Source organism: Lagenorhynchus albirostris, chromosome 20 (genome assembly GCF_949774975.1).
Source record: "Lagenorhynchus albirostris chromosome 20, mLagAlb1.1, whole genome shotgun sequence".
NCBI classification, from domain to species: Eukaryota; Metazoa; Chordata; class Mammalia; order Artiodactyla; family Delphinidae; genus Lagenorhynchus; species Lagenorhynchus albirostris.
The window spans coordinates 39,292,872-39,315,000 of NC_083114.1; the positions used below are offsets into that span (position 1 = coordinate 39,292,872).

Consider the following 22,129-nt stretch of genomic DNA (forward strand, 5'->3'; position numbering starts at 1 on the left):
AAGGAAATCGTTGAATTAGAAGTAGCTATCCAGAAAAAACCCACCCAGACAGCACGATCACGTTGGTGGTATAAAGGTTGGGCTGGCCTCTGTCTCCCTCTCCTCCCTTCCCACAGTCCCAAACTGGACAGAAAAACACACACTAGTGGGCACTGGTGTTTGCAGTGCCACTTTATTGCCAATAGCTGACATTGCCTGGGGTTAGTGGAAAATAAATTAGAACTATGGTAGCATCTGACAGGTATGGCTAAGCTGGAGAGGGGAGCAGGTTTTTGTGGGCACTGATCCTGGGAGAGGGGTATAAGGTGGCTGTAGAAATGTCCATGGAGAGGGTCTTCTCTTTCACCCCTAAGACCGCAGAACCCTCCTGGTACCCAAAGGGGCAAAGTGGAGGCCAGGGTCTCTTAGCTACGGGGAGCTAAGTGAGGTGAAAGAGGCAGTAGGGAGCCCTCAGCAGAACCAAAGGGGTGAGTGACCAAGGCTTGGATCCCAGAAGAGAACAGGAGCCCAGAATCACGTGTAGTCACAGGATGACGCAGGGAGGGCGGCTATTGGTGATCTTTTCTAGGGGTTCTCCGTTACTGGCTCTTCGGATGGCCTCAATGAGCTAGAAGGCAGAGATGTGGAATGGGATAATGCGTTCACTGTAGGGTCAGGGTGAACCAGGGGTCTTCCCAGCATGGCAAGTACTCACATCTTTCTCATAAGGAAAGCCTCCATTCTCCAGCTTGGAGAACACCAGCTGTCCGTTGATTTCGATCTCAAAGGCCCCTGGTATTAAATAAACGGATGAATGAACTGTATGCTGAGAACAGGCAAAAGTCAGGGGAGGCCCTCCACACTCCTTAGACTTAACACAGGCTCCTCCTTCATGTCCTTCACGGGCCCCATCCGCTTCCTTTGAACTTGGCTTCCTAACTCAATAGGGGGTTCCCTCCCCTCCAACCCTACACTTCAGTCTCACCCATTTTTCCCAACAGGCTTCATCTGTAGCCCCCCTCACTCAAGTTGCATGGACATTTTACTATGTGCCAGACACTGCCGGACACTATGTAAAACAGCCAGTGCCAGAGCTAGAAAGCGGTAGAGCTGGGCTTTAGCACACTGACTCAGCAGTGCTCTGCGGCCTCACCTGTGCCCCCCAGGCGCGACTCGATCTCGATGCCAGGATACTGCTCCTTCACGGCACTCGCCAGCTCCAGGTAGGTCGCCTCGAAGCCGCAGGGTTCACTAGGGAGAAGATACCTGAGGTCCGCTTGGGTTTCGGGGACGGTACCTCCGGTGGACCCACCCTCCTCCGGCCCGGATTCCCCCACTGGCCGGAGCCCCTCACCAGTACTCAACCACGATGCGGACCCCACTGCCCGGTTCGACCTCCCCGGGAGGGGGCGCTGCGGACGCCGGCCCTGTCTCCCCGCTCATTACTGCCGGCTCCCCACAGCAGCTGCTTCCGGGTGTGACGCGACGCCGCAGGCACGTGACGGGGCGGGGCCGCGCGTTACATCCGGGCGCCCCCTTCAGGCGGCTGCTGCTGCTTTGTTTTGACACTGTCAACAGCTGGAGAGCTGGGCTGCGAGGACGGGACCAGACCAACTTTCCTGGCCTGCGTTCTCAGCGCCCGACTTGCCCCGCACCTAGTGTCCGCTGGACTTCACGGTCTTATTTAACCTAATGACGTGTCTTAGACTGCAAAGCGCTTTCCAGTTTACGAAAGGAAGAGAAAGTGGGGCAAGCGGACCCAGGGCCTGGGGTGGGCTGATGGTACGGAGCAGTTGCCATTTCTCACTAGTTGATGGCATTTTATTTTATTTTATTTTTAATTAATTATTTTGGCTGCGTCGGGTCTTCGTTGCTGCCCGCTGGCTTTCTCTAGTTGCAGCGAGCGGGGGCTACTCTTTGTTGCAGTAAGTGGGCTTCTCATTGCAGTGGCTTCTCTTGTTGCGGAGCACAGGCTGTAGGCGCGTGGGCTTCAGTAGTTGTGGCACGTGGGCTCAGTAGTTGTGGCCCAAGGACTCTAGAGCGCAGGCTCAGTAGTTGTGGCGCACGGGCTTAGCTGCTTCTCGGCAGGTGGGATCTTCCCAGACCAGGGCTCGAACCTGTGTCCCCTGCATTGGCGGGCGGATTTTTAACCACTGCACCACCAGGGAAGTCCCACTGATGGTATTTTAAACCACTCCACAGTTACACACTCAGGTACTTCTCCTAAGCTCTAAACTGCAGGCACAGTCTGGGCAGTCGCCGCCAGCCTTCCGCCTTCTGGAACCTTAGGCTTTGATGCTTCGATTTCGCAGGCTCTATGCTGCCATCGCATGCATCCAGTTCCTGCACCTCCCCGTCTCATCCTAGCCCCGCTACAGAGCTGGCTTCTTTATTCCCGTCTTGTAACTCTAGAAATGGAGGCTGTCTCCCTGCCTCTACTCTCCTTGGAGTCTCACCATAATATCCTCACATTCATTTTTAAACAATTCGATGACTTATAGAGTTGTGCAGCCATCACCGCACATTTCCACCAACATGAAAAAGTCCCACCTGTGTACTTGCAGTCAATCCAGCGCCTGGCTCCAGCCCTAAGCCACCACTGATCTGATTTCTGTCTATAAACTTGCCTCTTCTGGATATTCTTATACATGAACTAATATGCAGTCTTTTGCTTCTGACTTCTTCCACTCCGTTTAAAGTTTTTGAGGTTCATCCATGCTGTAGCATGTACCAGTACTCTGTTCCTTTCAGTACTGAGTAATGTCCCAATGTATGGATGTACTGTTTTATTTATCTGTTCAATACCAGTTGATGGACATTTTGAGTTTCCAGTTTGGGGCTGTCTTGAGTAATGCTGCTATGAATGTTCATGTAAGTGTCTTTGTATGTGCATGTGTCTTTACTTGGGTAGATTCCTACGAGTAGACTTGCTAGGTTGTATGGAAAGTTTATGTTTATCTTAAGCAATGGTCAAACTGTTTTTCAAAGTGGCTGCACCATTTTACATTCCTACCAGCAATATATGACAATTTGTTTCCTCATATCCTTGTCAAGACTTGTTGTCTGTCTCTTTCATTATAGCCATCCTGATGGGAGTGAGGTGGTTTTAATTTGCATCGCTCTAATAACTAATGATCTTGAGCACCTTTTCCTGTGCTTATTAGCCACTCATATATCTTATTTGGAAAAACACTTATTCAAATCTTTTTTTTTTTTTTTTTGTGGTACGCGGGCCTCTCACTGTTGTGGCCTCTCCCGTTGCGGAGCACAGGCTCCGGACGCACAGGCTCGGCAACCATGGCTCACGGGCCCAGCCACGGCATGTGGGATCTTCCCGGACCGGGGCACGAACCCGTGTCCCCTGCATCGGCAGGTAGACTCTCAACCACTGTGCCACCAGGGAAGCCCTATATGTGGATTTTTAAAAGTACGTAATACAGTACTACATGATCCAAGGTTGATTGAATCTGTAGATGGAAACTGGATAGGGAGGGCTGGCTGTAAAGTTATACTCAGATTTTCAACTGCTCAGGGGTCATCGGTGCCCCTAACCCCTGTATTGTTCAGGGGTCAACCCTATTCTGGATACAAAGTCCCTAATCAAACATACGACTTGCAATTATTTTCCTCCAGTCTTCCACAGGTTTGTTTTTTTTTCTTTTTTTTAAAAATTTTCTTAATGATGTCTTTTGAAGTACACAATTTAAAAATTTTGGTAACGTATAATTTATAAATTTTTTCTTTTGTCATTTGTGCTTTTGCTGTTGCATCTGAGATCTCTGCCTAACACAAGGTAGGAAGATTTTCCTGCATAATTTCTTCTAGATGTTTTATAGTTTTAGCTCTTACATTTAGGTCTATGGCCTATTTTGAGTTAATATTTGTACATCATATAAAGGAAGGATCTAAACACATCTTTTGGCATGTGGATATTCAGTTGTCCCAGAACCACTTATCAAAAAGACTATCCTTTTCCCCATTGAATTGTCTTGGCACCTTTGTCAAAAATCAATTGACCAGCGCTTCCCTGGTGGTGCAGTGGTTGAGAGACCGCCTGCCGATGCCAGGGACACGGGTTCGTGCCCCGGTCTGGGAAGATCCCACATGCCGCGGAGCAGCTGGGCCCGTGAGCCATGGCCGCTGAGCCTGCGCGTCCGGAGTCTGTGCTCCGCAAGGGAGAGGCCAGAACAGTGAGAGGCCCGCTTACCACAAAAAAAAAAAAAAAAAAAAAAAATCAATTGACCAGGGACTTCCCTGGTGGTCCCGTGGTTAAGAATCCACCTTCCAAACCACGGAACTTGGGTTCGATCCCTGGTCGGGGAACTAACATCCCACGTGCTGCAGGGCAACTGAGCCTGCGCGCCACAACTAGAGAGAAGCCCATGCTCTGCCAGGAAGAGCATGCGTCCCGCAACTAAGACCCAACGCAGGCAAAAATAAATAGAGTTGATATTAAGAAAAAAAAAATCAATTGACCAGAAATGTAAGGGGTTTTATTTGGACTCTTGATTCTGTTCTACTGATCTATAAATCTATTCCTTTTTGTTGTTGTTTCCTTTTTTATTTAAGAAATTCAGATATAATTTATACACAGTAATACACATCCTCTTGAGTGTACAGTTCTGTGAGTCCTGTTGTACGTCCACCCGAGATATACACATCTCCATTACCTCCTCATAAGCCCCTCTGCTGTCAACCCCTCTCCCTCCTCCCCAACTCCAGATCTGCTTTCTGTCCTTAGCATTCTGCCCCCTCCAGAAAGTCATATAAATGGAATCCTATAGCCCTCAGCCCTCCGAGTCTGAGTTGGCTTCCCTCTCCAACCTATCCTTCAACATCCAGAGTGATTTTTCCAAAATATAAATCTGCCTGCTCCTCTGTGCCTCTACTTCAGCCCAAATGGACCCTGCAGGGTCTGGCCTCTGCCCATAGTTCCTGCTGGTCTGGACAGACAGGATGGATGGCTCGTAAACCCGGTTTACAGAACAACCACCCAAGGGCTTGTCAGTACCACACATTCCTGGGTCTTGGCCCCAGAGACCGAGATTCAGTAGTTGGGGAGGGGCCCAGGGATCTGTTTTTTTATACAAGCCTAGGGAGATTTGGAGGCCGTGGTCACAGGCCACGCTTTGAGAAACAGAGCTGAGTATAAAGCCTTTCCCCACACCTTCCACACCTGCTCAGCTGCACCTGTGTGGCCTCCTCTCCTTCCTTCTCCACCCCACTCTGCCTACGCGTGCTCTGTCCCGTTTAGTCAAGGGCTTTGACGTTTGTTCCATTATCATGAAAGGTGCCCCCCCCACTTCCCATCCACCAATCCAAATCTCTCTGCCCCATACAACTTCTCCTCTGCTCAATTGTCACTTCTACAGAGAAGTCTTCCCTAACTCCCTGGGTAAGCCATTCTCCCAGCATAGTTGTCTCCTGTCATTTCTTTCTTTCTTTTTTTTAAGTTAATTAATTTATTTATTTTTGGCTGCGTTGGGCCTTTGTTGCTGCGAACGGGCTTTCTCTAGTTGCGGCGAGCAGGGGCTACTCTTTGTTGCTGTGCGTGGGGTTCTCATTGCAGTGGTTTCTCTTGTTGCGGAGCACAGGCTCTACGTGCACAGGCTTCAGTAGTCGTGGCTTGTGGGCTCTAGAGCGCAGGCTCAGTAGTTGTGGCACGCAGGCTCAGTAGTTGTGGCTCACAGGCTCTAGAGTGCAGGCTCAGTAGTTGTGGCACACGGGCTTAGTTGCTCCGCGGCATGGGGGATCTTCCCGGACCAGGACTCGAACCCGTGTCTCCTGCATTGGAAGGCGGATTCTTAACGACTGTGCCACCAGGGAAGCCCTCTCCTGTCATTTCTTATTATTTGTGTGATTCTTTGATTAACACCAGCCTCCCTGATTGGGCTGCATGAAGATAAGGGTGGGGTCTGTTTTGTTGCTCACTGTATCCCCAGTGCCAAGCATGGGGTTGGCATATACTAGGTACTTAACAAATATTAGTTGAGTGGATGAAGGAATGATTGAGTGAGTTGTCTACTATGTTTTGCACAAGCTGTCTAGTGGCCCGGGTGACCGTGCCCCCTCCCCCACATCTTTGCTTGGTCCACTCGTACTGATTTTTCCAAGGAAAACACAGTTTGGAGAAAGTTGAGCCTGGAGCCACTCCTTCTTGGTCCCCCAGGGCAGACCTCTTATCACCCCTATGAATTGTTGGTTAACCCACTGTCACCCACTTGGGCTGGAAGGCGGCTGCTGCCTTTGATCTCAGCCTTCCAGGCCCTCTCTCCACCCTTGTGTTTGCCTAGTGCAGAAGGAGAGCGCTAAGGGGAGTCCCCTGGCACCTGGCCAGACCTTTCCCCAAATCACTCCTCCTGCTATGAGACCTTGCCTAACCCCTTCGATTTTAGAAGGGGAAGCTGAGACCCTGGACTTTGCTTAGAAGGGAAGATATATGCTGGGTGCCTCTGAGGGGCCAGGGTGCAGTCTGGGTGGCCAGACTGTGGCTAGAGGTCAAGGGGCAGGCCATGTTGCTGGACTCCCTCTGGCTGGCTTCCCTCTTTCGCAGAGTGCCCTTTGCTCCAGGGGGATAGGACCCTGAGCAGCAGACAGGCCCCCTAAATTGGCCAATGAACAGACCAGGTCTGGGGAGGGGCATGGGGAAGAGTGGGCTGGGCCATTTTCCCTGACTTTCCAGGCCCCAGCCTCTCCCTCCCAGGTCATGAGGATACTAGATCTTCGCTCTCGAGGCAGTTCAGTTCGACTGTCTCTCCCCTGGCACCTGCTAAGAAGGACAAAAACAATCCCAGCCAGCGTAGAGTGTCAGGGAGTCCCCGCCCCTCCTCCTGTGCTTCCTCCTCCCCTGCCCCTCCTTCAGGCCCCGCCCCCACCTGCCCAGGATAATTTGTTTCCTTGGGCCAGGAGCCTGGACAACAGAGCTCAGCCTGCCCCCACTTCTGCGTCCAGTCAGGACACCCTCATGCCACCTGTAGAGAAGAGGGAGCAGATTTGAAATCGAGTCCAGGCATCTGATGTTCCTAGACAGAGCCGGACTTCGAACGCTGTGTCCTGCTACTCCTGCTGGGGCTCCTCCAGGTAAGGGGACCGAGATCGGTCCCAGACGACAACCTGCTCCCACCCCGCAGCCGCACCAGGGCCCCAGGCTGTGCCAGTCTCAGGGCCAGCAGCTGGCTGGCCGGATGCCCAGGTGGACAGGACGGGCGGCCGCCTGGCTCCCCCTCCCCTTCCCCCCTCAGTGATGTCAGGCCAAGGGCGGGGACAGGAGGGGGACAGGTAATTAAGGGCTTGGAGTCTCCCTCCCTAAACCGGTGGCCCCAGCCAGGTGTACCAACACCCAGGGTCCAGGTAAGGACCAGAGCGGGCATTTCATCTTGGGGTCGGGGAGCACCGGCAGATGCAGGATCAATAAGGAAAAAGTTCTGGCCTCCTGCTGTGTTGCTCTAGCGGCCTCGCTTTCTCTTTCTCTCCAGTCTCCCATCCCGCCCCCTCCTCACCGTCTACCCCCAGTCTCTCCCTATGCTCACTTCCCGTTCTGCCTGGTCCTTCGTCCTTCTCCGCATCTCCCCCTCCCTAACCTCCCCTACCCCAGACACACTCAGGAACCAGCTGATGGGGTCGGGGAAGCAAGATACCAGATTCTCTCCCCGTGGAGACGCGGCTTTTCCGCTGAAACTAGCCCCTCCCCACATTCCCAGAAAGAGAGCTGGGAGAGGAGTCCGAATACCGAGGGAGCTGCCCCAAGTCTCTCCCTAGCTCAGTCTGACTTGACCCCAGTTTGAGTTCCCCCAAGTCTTTATTAAAGACAGACGTCTCCGCGGGGGCAGCGGGGCACCCACCAATTTGGAGGGCAGTAAAGGAGAGGGATTCTCTTAATTGCTGGAGCTCCGTCTCTCTGGATTGTATCCTGACTCAGGAACACAGGGTCCTGCCCTCGGGTGGGAAGGTGGGGGTGGGGCAGGCCCGGGGGACGTGGGGTGGTCTCTTCTGGCTTCAGAAAGAAGTGGTCTCGGCAGGCTGGAGGGCTAGATGTTGGGGGATCTGCAGCTCGGGGGGGCCTGGGAAGAGTGTGTGTGCGTGCGGGGCGGGGAGGGCTGCCTCGTCTGTCTGAATAGGCTGAGGAAAGACCCGGTCCGAGTCTGGGTCTCCCTGGCACGTTGGGGATGGAGAATGCACCTGCCCGCCATTGTCAGGCCTTGCAACCCCACTGCCCCTCAAGAATGCCCCCTCTTGGTCTGCCTGTCCTGGACTGTGCTCTCCCCTCTCCCCCTGATATCCTGCTGGGGAGGCCCCCCGTGAAGGCTAGCAGCCTGTAATGATTAACTCCACAGACACTCCAGCATTCTTCCCAAATTAAACTTTAAAAGAGCTGCCCCCCGGACTCCCATTGGGCGTTTTTTCCCTAGTTAGGGAGTGGGCGGGGCCTCAGGGTCCGTGGCCCTCCCCCCAGCTCCGGGTCATCTAGGGGTTTCCCGCCTACTCACCTGGGCCCTCACCCTAAGGGCTCCCCCACGGGTAAAGCCTTTTCCCCCCCACACACACTAAAACCCGATGGGGGCGGGGCGTGGGGTCCTGGGCCAGGCCGGGGCCTTCCCGCCACCTCCCGGCGCTTCCAGCCCCTCCCCCTCCCCTGGGAGGTACCGAAGGTGGCCTTGTTTTCTACGGGCCTCTTACTGGGCCCTGCCACCCGCCCTCGGGGCCAGCCAGGTGGGGCAGGATTCTGGAAGTAAACAAGGAGGCTGAAGGCCTGGAGGACGGGAAGGAGGGTGGGGCCGGAGCCGCCGGGGCCGGAGAGGCTGCTGGGGAAGCCACCGCTGGGATTCGCAGTAATGAGGGGACAGATTGATTTGGGGGGTCGATTTCTTCAATATAACCTTCCCAGGGCCCCAGTTTGAAAGCTTCAGCTCTCTTGGCGATGGGGGTGGAGGCTGCCCAAGCCGGGCAGCTAGGACCCCGTTTCTGCTCCCTCTTCTCTTTGGTCCCCACTGCCCCGTGCCTGTCTTGCCTTAGAAGGGTCTGGAGAGCAGGTTGGAGGAATCTGAAGGCTAAACCCATCCTGAGTCAGCCTTCCTGCCCACAGAGGCCAGACTCTAGTCTGACTTAAATCTACCCTCTTCCCTTCCAAATGCTGCCCAGATTCCTCTTCCCTCTGGGATGGGGGAGGACCCAGTCCTCTGGGCCCCAGACCACCGCACTGTTGGTCTCTGGCTTCCTGGTGGAGGTAGCCCCTGCAGCCCCTCCCCTAGTCCTCCTCGGAACGAAGTCACCAGGGCTGGCTGCCAGAGGTTAGACGGGTGCGAGTGGAGTGTTGATGTGCCGGTGTCTCTGGATGTTCGATGGTGGGTGTGTCTTCCCCTTCCTGGCAGGACCCCCCTGGCTCTCTCTCTCCTGGCCTTCCCCTGTCTGCCTGTCTGTGTCTGTCCTCTTGTGTGTCTTGACTTTCTACTCCTGTTCCTGAGCACACTTCTGGCCAGGACAGCCAGGAGAGTGTATTAATTAGAAGGACCCTCATCCCCCAGGGGTGATGAGGATGAGCCCCATGGGCCAGCTGAGTCCTGGGTGCTAAGGGTGGGCAGCAGCAGCAGAATGAAAGTCTTGAGGGCCCCAGACAGGAGAGGGAGCACTGCATGTTTCTTTGGGTTACTTTGGGTGCACTAGGGGCACCCCTGAGAGGTCAGCTCCACTCCAGATGGGCTTCTGAATCCAGGCCAGGCCTTTCTTCTCTTCCTCCTGGGTGAAGGGGCTCCTGGGCTGGGTGGTGGCTACTGGGGCCCATTGCAGGTGCCACCTGTGCTGGAGGAGTTGGGAGTTAGGCCAAGGGTGGGAGGAGGAGATGATGTCAGAGGAGCCTCAGCGCCCCCCTCCCCACATCCTCCTCCTCCCCTGTCCTGTTCCCGGCCCCTCCCCCATTCCTCCCAGGCCAGTAGGTTGGGGGGGGGGAGTGGAGGGGGTGGGTAGAGGCAGGGTTGTTTGTTTCTCCTAAGCCAGGAAGTTGTGCAGATGAGTCAAGGTTGAATGGAGAGCCCCAGGCAGTACTGTCCCACCCCACCCTGACTCACCTGTCCCCCAGATCTCCTAATGCCCTCACTTAAGGGTTGGGGACCTGCCTCATCCTGGGGGGCGGGGGTCAATCCCAGGTACCTTAGGCACCGAACAGCACCGGCCCAGTGTCTGGAGAGCAAGTAGGGGGCTGAACTGTGAGTCTTCCCAGGTCCTCCCAGGTCTCAGCCCAGCCAAAATGGTCTTGGTTCCTGTGGGGGAGGGGCCTGCAATGCCTCTACCCGCTAGTGGGCACCTTTGCCTCATCTCTTCTCTCCTTACTCGTCCTGGATGCCTGTGGGTGATAAGACACGGGTAAGACCCTGGCCTTGCCTGGGGTGGCCGGGCATCTTCAGACCAGTGGGTGGATAAGACAGGTGCACAGTAATTGGCGCAGAGGCCCCAGCACAGTGTGGAGAGGGAGCCCTTCAGTCTGAATGTGGAAAATCCAGGAAGGCTTCTCAGAGGAAGTGGCTCAGCATTGAGGCCTTAAGAAATTTAGGCAGGAGGAGGGGCCTGGGGAAGGCACACAAGGTTTGGGGGCTGCTAGGGCGAGGGCTCCCAGGCTAGCTTCCTCCCTCCCACAGCAGCTGAGCCCGCCTCCTGCCCTCCTGGCTCCTGTCCTTCCGCACCTCCTTCTCCCCTTCTGTGCATCACTCGGCACTTGGGAAGGCGTTGCCACAACAGGCTCTGACGGCAAAGCGCTGGAAAAACCTGGGGCAGAGCCCAGAGGAGTGAATGCCCCACGTTCAGAAAGGGTGACACCGAGACGCTGAGCCCCAGACCGTCCGTGCATCATGGAGTCTGTTGCCTCTGCCTGTCTTGTGGTGGGGGACCCTCACAGCTCTTCCCCTGGACAACCTGGGCCTAAGGAAGAGCACTGGACTTGGAGCCCAAACACCGGGTTCCACTCCCTGGCTCACCTGTGATGGGGCAACGATGCTTCCTTCTCAGGAACTCAGTGTCCCCTGTGTTAAAATGGGCACAATCTACCCTTCCTCAAAGGCTCCAGGGAATGCCAGTTAGGGAGGAGCAAGGAGGTGCTGTGTAAACTCTGGGGGGCACCTTGACAGCAGGGTGAAGTCAGGAGGTCTGGGTCCTCTTGGCCCCTCTCCCCAGGACAAGGGCACAGGAGCAGCTGTGTCAGCCCCCTCTTCTCCCTCAGATGTCATGGAGCTGGGTCTGTCTCCACCTCATCTCAGCAGCTCCCCAGAAGACCTGTACCTGGCCCCTGGGACCCCTCCTGGGACTCCCCCACCTCCCGATGTTCCTCTGTCTGGGGAGGTGAAGAGGTCCCAGCCTCTGCCCATTCCGACCAGCAGGTAAAATGGGGTGACGGCTGAGGGGGGCCGGGGGGGAGTGGTCAGTGCTGGGGTAACGCACAGAAGCTTGCAGTCAACTCCTCACTCCCCCCTCCTTCCCCCCACACCGCCCAGGAAACTTCTTCGACAGGAGGAGCTGCGGTCAACCTCTCTACCCTCCATCCCCAACCCCTTCCCCGAGCTCTGCAGTCCTCCTTCACAGACCCCCATTCTTGGGGGGCCCTCCAGTGCAAGGGGGCTGCTCCCTCGAGACACCAGCTGCCCCCATGTGAGTTGTCCTGGGAAAAAGAAGGCAGGGAGCGTGGGGTGCTACGGGACAGGGCTGGACACAGTGCCGCCCCGGAGGAGGTGGGGGGATTTGGTCAGGGATCCCTGAGGGTAGAGCAGACGGGGGACGGGAAAGAACCATCCTTTGCCCTTCCCCGAGTCTTCTGCCGTTCCTGGGGCACAGGTCATAAAGGTGTACAGTGAAGATGGGGCCTGCCGGTCAGTGGAGGTGGCAGCGGGCGCCACGGCTCGCTACGTGTGTGAGATGCTGGTGCAGCGATCTCATGCCCTGAGTGACGAGAACTGGGGGCTGGTGGAGGGCCACCCCCACCTAGCACTGGGTGAGTTGGGGTGCAGGGGGTTGCCTGGCCCGGGAGTCAATGCTTCACACCTTGGGCTAGGCCGGTGGCCCATCCGGGAGGCCTTGTTGGTCTCCACTGACCCCTGCTCTTTGCCCTTGACCCTAGAACGGGTCTTGGAGGACCATGAGTCGGTGGCGGAAGTGCAGGCTGCCTGGCCCATCGGCGGAGACAGCCGCTTTCTCTTCCGGAAGAACTTTGCCAAGTACGAGCTGTTCAAGAACACCCCAGTGAGTGTGTGTGTGGGGGGGTCTGGGCACTGGGACACCCCGATCCCCACCCTGGACCCTCAGTCCCTGACTCCTGGCTCCTTTCTCCCCCAGCACTCCCTGTTCCCAGAAAAGATGGTCTCCAGCTGTCTGGACGCACACACGGGCCTATCCCACGAAGACCTCATCCAGGTGAGGGGACACCCCCATTGCACGGCATGTCCGTGACTCCGCAGGAATGCCCAGTGCTTCTTGGCCCTTAAGCCTGTGCCTTCCGTCTTTGGGGTGGAAAACCCAGCGCAGCCCTAAGTGACCGTGGACAAGTCACTTTCTCTGCCTGACCATCAGTTTCTTTGTTAAATGAAGACAATAAATGTATGTGAAGCACCTCCTGCCATAAAGGCAGGTCCTGGGAGGCCCTGTGTGTGTGTGTGTGTGTGTGTGGGTGTGTGTGTCTGTGTGTCTGTGTGTGTCTGTCCACCTCTAGGCCTCTCACCCTGCTCTCCTCTGGCCTCAGAACTTCCTGAATGCAGGCAGCTTCCCAGAGATCCAGGGCTTCCTGCAGCTACGGGGGTCAGGACGCAAGCTTTGGAAACGCTTCTTCTGCTTCCTACGCCGGTCTGGCCTCTATTACTCCACCAAGGGCACCTCCAAGGTGAGGTCTTGAGGGTGACAGCCCCAGCCCCTCAGATACCCCATCCCTGGTCCTTCTAGGAGCTGCCCCTTCTCTGTTGGAACTCCTGGACCTTCCCCCCTCTAGGCCCTGAGACCCACAGCTGCTCTTCTTTCCCTCCCAACTTACCTGCCTCAGGAGTTAGCAGTGGGAGAGGCAGTGAACTGAGTTCAAGTCCTGGCTCTACTTCTGTGTGCTGTGTGACTTGGGGCACCTCTCTGCTCCTCTCTGGGCCTGAATTCTCCCCAGCTGGCTTCGGGGGGCAGTGGTGGGGGATGGGGTCCGCCTTTACCAAGTGTTGCTCCCTTGTGCTGTGCAGGACCCGAGGCACCTGCAGTATGTAGCGGATGTGAACGAGTCCAACGTGTACGTGGTGACCCAGGGCCGCAAGCTCTACGGGATGCCCACGGACTTCGGCTTCTGTATCAAGGTGAAGAGCCTGGCCTGGTCTGGGAGACAGCAGGAGCTTCTAAGCACCAGATCCTACTGGGGCTTCTAAGCTCCCTCTGGGACCACCAGACTCCTCTCCCTGCACCCTGCCCTGCCCCACAGAGACGGGAGACGGGAGACGATCTCTGGTCCTAAAGGCAGATATAGGACCAGCCAGTTTCCTCTCCCCGCAGCCAAACAAGCTTCGAAATGGCCACAAGGGGCTTCGCATCTTCTGCAGTGAGGATGAACAGAGCCGCACCTGCTGGTTAGCCGCCTTCCGCCTCTTCAAGGTGAGGTCCTGGCACTGGCTTGGGGGGCTGGCCCAGCCCTGGGGATCCCTGGGGTGAGGGAGGAGTTATAGCTCTGCCCTCAGGAAGGCTCCAGAATGAGGGGGCATCACAACCTTGCTCTCTCAGAATCCTTGGTCCAAGGCTGGAGTCTCAGCTCTGGCTTCAGGAAAGGCCCTTATGCAGGGGCAGAGATGTAGCCCTGCTCTTGGGGAGCTCTGGTCTGGGTAGGGGGCGGTGCCGCCGCCCAGCTCCCAGCACCTGCTTGACCTCCGGCCTTCTTTCTCTCTCCACCTCCCAGTATGGGGTGCAGCTGTATAAGAATTATCAGCAGGCACTGTGCCGCCACCTGCGCCCACCCTGTGTGGGTTCCCCGCCCTTGGTGAGTGTGCCCAGGGGTGTTAGTGTGGGGAGACGGGGGAGGCACCCAGGCCCCGTGCTGGGGATACTTGGGTCCTGCTTTGACCCATCCCCCCACCCTGTCCAATCTGCAGAGGAGTGTCTCAGACAACACCCTGGTGGCCATGGACTTCTCTGGCCACGCCGGGCGTGTCATCGAGAACCCCCGGGAAGCTCTGAGTGCCGCCCTGGAGGAGGCCCAGGCCTGGAGGGTTTGTTCTGGGGACCTACTCTCCACATGGGTTTCCATGGAGTGGGAAGAGGAAAGCGAGGGGAGAGGGGAGGCTCCCAGCTGCGGAAAGAGGCTCTGTATTCTTCAGGGGCTGGTAATACCCCAGCCACGCCCTGACCCCCCCGTGTCCCTCACTTGCTCTGCAGAAGAAGACGAACCACCGACTAAGCCTGCCCACCCCGAGCTCCGGCACGAGCCTCAGTGCAGGTGGGTGAGGGCCCGCCGTCCCCAGGAGTGGGGACTGCCGTGGCTTCTCTGCGCATTCCTCACGGGGGGCTTAGAATGAGGGTCCCCGCCCTGGAGTGACCGCCCCTCTGCCTCTCCTCACCCCAGCCATCCACCGCACCCAACCCTGGTTCCACGGACGCATTTCCCGCGAGGAGAGCCAGCGGCTCATCGGGCAGCAGGGCCTGGTAGACGGGTAAGGGGCAGGGCTGGGCAGGGCAGCAGCGCCGGGGACAAGAGAGACGTGGGTCAAGGTGGCAGCCGTGTGTCCTCGGGTAATATTGCCCTGTCTCCTGGCAGCGTGTTCCTCGTGCGAGAGAGCCAGCGGAACCCGCAGGGCTTTGTCCTCTCGCTGTGCCATGTGCAGAAAGTCAAACATTACCTCATCATGCCGGTGAGTAGTCCCAGGTTCCTGCTGCAGTGGAGATGCAGGAGTCCCAGCAACCTGCCCTCCTCGCCAGGCCCCCTCCCCACGCTGGCCCCCAGTGTGCCTGGGGTCTCCCGCCCTTTCCTTCCTCCTGCTCAAGCTGTGGGGACCTCAGCCCTGACCCAGGAGGGAGCTCATTCGGCCCCGGGCCCCTCCCTGACCTCCCACCCCCCTATGGCCACACCCCAGAGCGAAGAGGAGGGGCGCCTGTACTTCAGCATGGACGAGGGCCAGACTCGCTTCACCGACCTGCTGCAGCTTGTGGAATTCCACCAGCTGAACCGCGGCATCCTGCCCTGCTTGCTGCGCCACTGCTGCACCCGCGTGGCCCTCTGACCACCACACAGGCAGGCCTGCATCTCAGCCCACTCTGCGCTGCTCCTAGGGTGGACGCGGAGGGGGCAGAAAGTGGGGCCAGGGTCATCGTGAATGGCTGGGGGCTCCCCCACCCCGGTTTCCTCCTCTGCTCCTGGCCTCCCTCAGGCCGAAAGTGCTCCCCGCCCGGTCCACCCTTAACTTCTCCTTAAGGGAAGGCGCTTGGGTGGGCATCTCCCCTTCATGGCGCTGCTCTGGGGCAGGGCATTATGGGAGAAATGGGGGCAGCCCCGGTGGTCTTTTGTTTGTTTGTTTGTTTGTGGTTTTTTTTGCGGTTATGCGGGCCTCTCACTGTTGTGGCCTCTCCCATTGCGGAGCACAGGCTTCGAACGCGCAGGCTCAGAGGCCATGGATCATGTGGGATCTTCCCGGACTGGGGCACGAACCCGTGTCCCCTGCATCGGCAGGCGGACTCTCAACCACTGCGCCACCAGGGAAGCCCAGCCCCGGTGGTCTTTACACTCCACACTTTGTACAGACTGAGAGGCCAGTTGATCTCTGTTTTATACTAGTGACAATAAAGATTATTTTTTGGTACTCACAGGGGTGAGTTCTGTCTGGCAAGTCACGGTTAGGTGGAGTAGAGAGGAGAGGTGGGCACCCGTCAAGGCCTTGAGGATGTGTCGGATGGATCGAGGCCACATGCTGGCCAAGCCTGGATGTTTCTTTTTTTTTTTGTATATCCCATCTCCCCACTAATCCCCCAGTCATTTCTTAGAAACCTGGATGTTTCTTGAGGTCCTCTTTTGGTCATCTGAGAGTTTCCGGTGCCCAGCATGGAGCCTGGCCCATAGTGGGTGCCCAAGGATTGCTTGTTAAATGAATGAATGGACAGGGGACTGTCATCCAGGTGAGGTTTCCTGACAGGACCTAAAGCTATGGAGGTCACTCTGACAGGGCCTGGGAGCTGGAGATGAGTCAGACAGCATCCGTGTCCTTGACAAGTCCTGGGCTACCTGGCGAGATAAGGAGTCCTGAGAAACGCACGATCTACTACCACCAAGTCACACAATGGCTCTGTTACCTTACCTCCAGCAGGTCCCTGTGACGCACCCCCCACCCCCCGCCCTGTCAACCCTCTCCGTCCTCCCCAACCCCAGGTCTGCTCCCTGTCCTTACAGTTGGTTCTACGCCCTCCAGAAAGTCCTATAAATGGAATCCCACAGCACTCAGCCCTCTGGGTCTGGCTTCCCTCTCCAGTCTGTCCTTCAGCATCCAGAGTGATCTTTCCAGAATATCACTCCGCCTGTTCCCCCGTGCCTCCACTTCAGCCCCGATGCACCCTGCAGGGTCTGGCCTCTGCCCACTGCCCATACCAGCCCATGTTTTTGTCGAAGAGTTTTATAGTTTCAGCTCTTACATGATGGGGGAGCTTTATAAGAAAGGTATCAGACTGGTAACACCTGAACTCCTGCTCAATCTTCAGATCGCAAAGAGATAGACCCTCCCTCCACACGTGTGAACCTCAACGGGTCATTATTTTTGCCAAGGAATCAAGCTCCCTGAATCCAATGACTAGTTTATCGGAAATAAAAGGAACAGAGGAACATGTGAAATGACACATGGGGATACAATTACCAAAATCCAGATTGGGGAACTACAGAACAGATAACCCAGTTTCTTCTTCAACAACAAAAAATTACGAGAGAAAAGACGGGGTTTCAAGAAATTTAGACATCTATCAAGCAGATGTAATGTGTTGACCTATTTGATTCAAATCCAAACTAGAGAACTGGAAGAAGCATTTATGAGCAATTGGGGGAAATTTGAACTCTGATGAGATATTTGGTAATATTAAGGAACTATGGTTAACTTTTTAAGGGGTGATAGTGGTATTGTGGTTTTTTTTTTTTTTTAAGTCTATACGTTTAAGAGATTCATTCTGAAGTATTGATGGGTGAAATGATGTCTCAGCTTTGTTTTTTAAATAACCCAGAGGTTAGGGGAGAGAGTGTGAGTATAGTCATAGGTTGACCATGAGTTGACATTGAAGCTGGGTAATTATTCTTTAATTTTGTATAAGCTTGAAAATCTAGAATAATTTAAAAAAAATTTAATGTAGGATCTCTCCCCAGATCTTTGAGATTGGCTGGGCACGAGGTGGTGGGATCCCATTTTGCAGGTGAGGAAACTGACTCCTCCTCGAGGAGAACTGCCCCAAATCAGTGGGAGAGCCAGGTCTGGCCCGTTCCCCTGCCCCTGCCAGGCTGACTTCCAGGTGGAATTCCCAAGTGGCCTGTAGGGGGTCCTCCCCTGGAGAGCCCCCTCCCTTCTCTGCAGCCCTCTGGCTGATGGGAGGTGTTGTCCTGAGGTGACCTTGAGAAGGACCAACCTCTACAGCCAGCCCTCGGGCCAGGCTTGGCAGCTCCAGCAGCCACTCGTGACCGAAGCATCCCCAACCCTGGCTAATCCCAGGCTGGGGAGCCAGGCCTGTCAGACAGAGGTGGGCAGAAAGGCCTCATCCATCCTCAGCCTGGAACCTTCCGGGGTTTACCCTGAAGAACTTAACTGCAGCCCAGGTGTGAGAGGGGTGCAGATTTTGTTTCTTTTTAGCAGGATTTAAGGAGGCAGGGACCAGTGCAACCTGCTGCCTGCCACCTGCTACGTGCCACGGTTCCCAGAACCATCCTACCAGTGGCTGCCCCTCGGGCTCGAGCTGGCTGGTACTGGCTGTGTGCTGGCCATGGATGCCCAGGGCCACTTCCGAAGCATGGGTGCAAGGGGTCCAGGCCGGGGTGAGAGTAAAGGGGTTACAATGAGTCACCGCTTAAGCATGTCCAGGGATTTAGGCTGCATAAAAACAGGACACAGGACTTCCCTGGTGGCGCGGTGGTTAAGAATCCGCCAGCCAATGCAAGGGACACGGATTCGATCCCTGGTCTGGGAAGATCCTACATGCCACGAAGCAACTAAGTCCGTGTGCCACAACTACTGAGCCTGCGCTCTAGAGCCCTCGAGCCACAACTACTGAAGCCCGCATGCCTAGAGTCCGTGCTCCGCGACAAGAGAAGCCACCGCAACTAGAAGCCCGCGCACCACAATGAAGAGTAGCCCCCCCTCACCGCAACTAGACAAAGCCCGGTGCAGCAATGAAGACCCAGCACAGCCAAAAAATAAATAAATGTTAAAAAAAAAAAAGCTCTATTTAAAAACAAACAAAAAACAGGACACAGTGTCCCCTCACAGCCTAAGACACAGGGCAGGAGACAAAGCCCTTCTATGTCAATCAGCTAATTGGAGGATGTGAGACAGAGATCATTCCCATTTTATAAATGGGAAACTGAGCTTCAAAGAGAGTCCCCCCCGAGGTCATAGATACAGTTAGGGACAGAGGTCAGACTCAGCCCATCCTGCGAGTGGTGAACACAGTCCTTCCTCGCCCTGTCTTTTTCTCTGCCCCCTTCCTTCTCAGGGCCACCATGAGGGACCTGGACTGCTGGGGGCCTCTAGAGGCAGCAGCTGGCTCAGCCCTGAGCTGGGTGCTGGAAATCGGCAGCTGGACATCCTTGGTGAGTGGCTGAGATTGCTGGCTTCCTGGAGGAGAGGCAGCAGTTGAGAATGCGGGAGACAAGGGCCCCTCAGCTCACAGAGAGACCAAGGCAAGATTCCCCAGCTCTGAGGATGCAGCATGACCCCCAGAGGCCAGACAGCAGAAGGGACTGCCAAGGAGAGCTGCAGTGCTAGATAGCGGAGGCCTGTGGTTATGAGGAAATCTGGGCTGGCGGGAGGAGGCGGGGCAGGTAGAGGAAGTAGGGGCTAGTGCCTCAGATATTGTCTTTTCAATATTAAGTTATTGGCTTTGATTATCTTAAAAAATGTCCTTGTTAAAGAACATTTCAGAAACCGGTAAAAGACTTTGGGAAAGACAAGGAAATTCCCCATATCCCCCCCTGCTGAGGACGCAAGCATTGAGAGAGGGTGGTGCAGGGCCATACGCAGGGAGCTGGCCCTAAAAGGCCTGTAGTACGTCATAGACACCGGCTCCTGGGGCTCGTGTGGCTGCTGTGAGCCTGGCGCCAAGGCGCAGAGCTGTCCTTGGCAGCAACTGGGCCTGTAGGAGGGTGTGGCCACAGGGTTGGCCTCCCTGCCTGCTCAGGTATGGAGGGCAGGGAGGGCTGGTGCCAACTTTCTGGACTCTGGGAAAAGGTGGGCATGATTCCAGGGGAGCCCATCTCTCCTAGGATGTCCTGGGAGGGTCATCCAGACAGACAAAACTCTGGCCAGTTCATTCTCTCCCTGCTCCCCAGACATCCTGGTCAATGAAATCTATGCAGCCTCCAAGTTCATGAGCGGAGGACCTCCTGGTGCAGGCCTGAGGGTTCCACCTCAGGTCAGTGACCCTGTCTGGCTCCTTCCTCTTGCTCCGGTGCCAGACACACCGAGGAGGGAGGGAGGGAGGAAAGGAGAGAGGCAGGGGAGCCCAAGGACACTCAGAAAGATCCTTTCTTCTGAACTGTCTACATGAGCACTTTTCAAGTGTTCCAGCAGGGGTTTGGGGGCAGGTTGGGGAGCTCTGGAGGGAGCACTGCCTTTATATCTGGGAGTTCGGCTTCATGGTGTATTTGGGAAACAAAAAAAAAAGGCTTCCACTACTGAACCACTTCTCTGGTCCAGCAGGCAGAAGAGAGGAGCCAGAGAGGTCAGGGGTTGGTCCAACTTGCACAGAGGTTGGGGAGTGGTGGGGGTCTGTAGCAGAACCTCAGCTTTGGGGCGTGGGCGTGAGGTGTGCAGTAGTCTCTTCAGACAGAGCTTTCAGCTGGGGTAGGGAGTTGGGAGAGGAGGCAAAAGAGAGAATCGTATCTTGGGGGAGTTTGATGTTGCAGACTGGCATCAAGAACCACAGGGGAAAAAAAAAATAAAAGAACCACAGGGGAGTGGGTGATCCTGGGGGCTGAGGCTGGTGCTCGGGGGTCCCTCATGATGTCCATACAGGAAGGGGTGTTGGGAAGCGGTACCATTTGGGCTGAGAAGGGTCGTGCTGTACCAGGCCCTAATGAGGCCTGAAATTCAATCTCATGTGGGTTGAGCTATGATGGCTTCTAGCGTCCTCTTGCAGGGCCGCGTCTACCCCAAGGAAAGGGCAGGTTTTTCTTTCCCAGGCACCTGGAGGGCTGTTTAGCCGGAGCTGTGTTTTCATGGTAAGCAGTTTGTTTTTACTCGGATTGGGTTTATCTTGTGGTTCTGGGGAGACTGAGGGAGAGTGGTAAGCCAATGCCACTCTGTTAGGGCCGCCATGTGGATCCCTCTAAGGTCTCTGTAGTGGCGCTGGGCCCTGTGACCTTGGAGTGTGAGGGGAAGTTGTACACGGGGACAGAACGGGCCACCTGTACCCCCACAGACCCACAGCCGATGGACGTGTTCCTCTGCATTTACTGGCCCAACGCGCGCCCTGAGTTAGATCCAAGACAGTGTAGAAGTGCACATTCCTACCAGGCGTTCCAGGGTATCTCCTTTCTTCCCTCTCCTCTTACATCCATCAGTCCGATACAGGTTCCCACCTTTTGGTTCCCTTCTCCCAAGCTGAGCCATCCGTCCCAGACATCTAAGGGGATGAGCTGGGGGTGGGAAGGGGCGGCTGGGTGAGTAGGAGTGAGGATGCAGTCGGGGACCTATCCCACAGTCGCTCTGGCTCCGCAACACGTGCGCAAGATGATCTGCACCTTCCGCAAGCCCTTCCTTTCTCCTCTCCCCCCCAGGAACAACCCGGCCTGCACGCGGTCGCCGGCGCCGACGGGCTCGAGCTGTCGCGGAGCTGCGGGCACCTGTCTGGACAGAGCCCCCTCCGCCTCTGAGGCTGAAAGACCCGCCGGCTTCGCCAGCGGGTGCGCTTAGGGGGGCGGTGCCTGACTTTCAGCTGACCCGGCCCCGCCGAAGCCGCCAAAGATGCGCCGTCGATCCCCGGGCCAGCGGGAGTAGGCTCGCGCGGCGCCACAGCAACGAGCCCATCCGTCGCGGGGCAAGGGGATTAGTTTGCTCTTCATTGCGAGTCGGTGGGCTGGGTGAACGCCTCTAGAGACCAGGCGGGTGGAGGGAGGTCTGAGCGCCTCATCCAAGCACCGCGGGGCCTCCGGGGGCGAAGGCCAGGGAAGACCTCGCGGGCGCGGCGGTCCAGCTCCCTGGGACCCTCTCCCCCGCCTCCCGGCCGCCCCGATCCGGCTCAGCCGCGCGGCTGCAGTGACACCCAGTGGCGGTGGCGGGAAGTGCAAGCGCCTCTCCCTCGGCTCCCGTTGTTAAGGTCCGCGCCTCTCGAGGTTCCCACTCGTGGTGACGAGCGGGCACCCCCAGGGGAGAAGGCCTCGCTTTGCAGACTGCCCGGCGGGGCACTTCCCCTTCCCCTCCCCCAGTTTCCTCCCCTGCAGTCGCCCGAACGCTAGGAGATCCTGCAAGGCTTCAGTGCCCGGAAGGGCGGGGCGGGGCGCAGCGGCGGCGCTGGGCTGTGACCCTGAGCAGTTTCACTTCTGGATCCTGCTCGGGGTGTGAAGGGAGAGTACCTGGGCTGGGGGAGGAGGGGGGACACACGGCTCGCCGAGGTCCAGCGCTCAGGACCCCGAGTAAAGGATGGGTTTTTACTCCTGGGGTGTCACGCGACCCACGCCTTCCTTCATTTTCCGTCCCCCCTCCCCGCCCCATGGGTTCCACTCCGCTGTCCCCGGAGCTACCGCTCCTCCCCAGCAGCAGCCGCCTCCGCGGGGGCTGCCGACCCCCGGAGAGGCCCCGAGCGGCGTGGGCGGCAGGAGGAGCGAGCTGTGAAGCCGCAGGCAGGGGGTTAGGCTGCGGGCTGCTGAGACGCCGAGCTGTTTCTCAGAAGTGCCGCTGCCCCTCCCCTCACACACCCCTCAACTCCCACCTCGCACCGCACTCCTTCCCCCACTCCACCCGGCCTTCTCTTTCCTCTCCCAGGC

General features: G+C 56.7%; 2 protein-coding genes across 5 annotated transcripts; one reads left to right on the forward strand and one right to left on the reverse strand.

Moving 5' to 3' along the window:
- Window positions 1-156: 156 nt before the first annotated feature.
- MIEN1 (migration and invasion enhancer 1) lies at window positions 157-1,460 on the reverse strand. Its single transcript, XM_060135416.1, has 4 exons — window positions 1,334-1,460; window positions 1,133-1,230; window positions 695-771; window positions 157-607 (listed from the first exon to the last, which is right to left on the reverse strand). The coding sequence occupies exons 1-4, from the start codon at window positions 1,420-1,422 to the stop codon at window positions 524-526; spliced, it is 348 nt and encodes a 115-aa protein (XP_059991399.1). The 5' UTR covers window positions 1,423-1,460; the 3' UTR covers window positions 157-523.
- Window positions 1,461-3,317: 1,857 nt separating this feature from the next.
- Window positions 3,318-21,016, forward strand: GRB7 (growth factor receptor bound protein 7). 4 transcript variants are annotated; one of them, XM_060134257.1, is made up of 19 exons: window positions 3,318-3,772; window positions 6,886-7,059; window positions 11,186-11,342; window positions 11,457-11,610; window positions 11,794-11,950; window positions 12,077-12,198; window positions 12,292-12,369; window positions 12,695-12,832; window positions 13,170-13,280; window positions 13,474-13,572; window positions 13,871-13,951; window positions 14,064-14,180; window positions 14,347-14,407; window positions 14,534-14,621; window positions 14,726-14,819; window positions 15,042-15,199; window positions 18,640-18,736; window positions 19,475-20,365; window positions 20,924-21,016. In XM_060134257.1, exons 2-16 carry the CDS (start codon window positions 6,996-6,998, stop codon window positions 15,186-15,188), a joined length of 1,668 nt encoding a protein of 555 aa, XP_059990240.1. In that variant the 5' UTR covers window positions 3,318-3,772; window positions 6,886-6,995; the 3' UTR covers window positions 15,189-15,199; window positions 18,640-18,736; window positions 19,475-20,365; window positions 20,924-21,016. The 4 variants fall into 4 exon arrangements, with proteins under 4 accessions (XP_059990240.1, XP_059990241.1, XP_059990243.1 ...); XM_060134258.1 differs by lacking the exon at window positions 3,318-3,772 and having other exon boundaries at window positions 6,934-7,059; window positions 11,140-11,342; XM_060134256.1 differs by lacking the exons at window positions 3,318-3,772; window positions 6,886-7,059 and adding an exon at window positions 10,041-10,335 and having other exon boundaries at window positions 11,223-11,342.
- The last annotated feature ends 1,113 nt before the right edge of the window (window positions 21,017-22,129 follow it).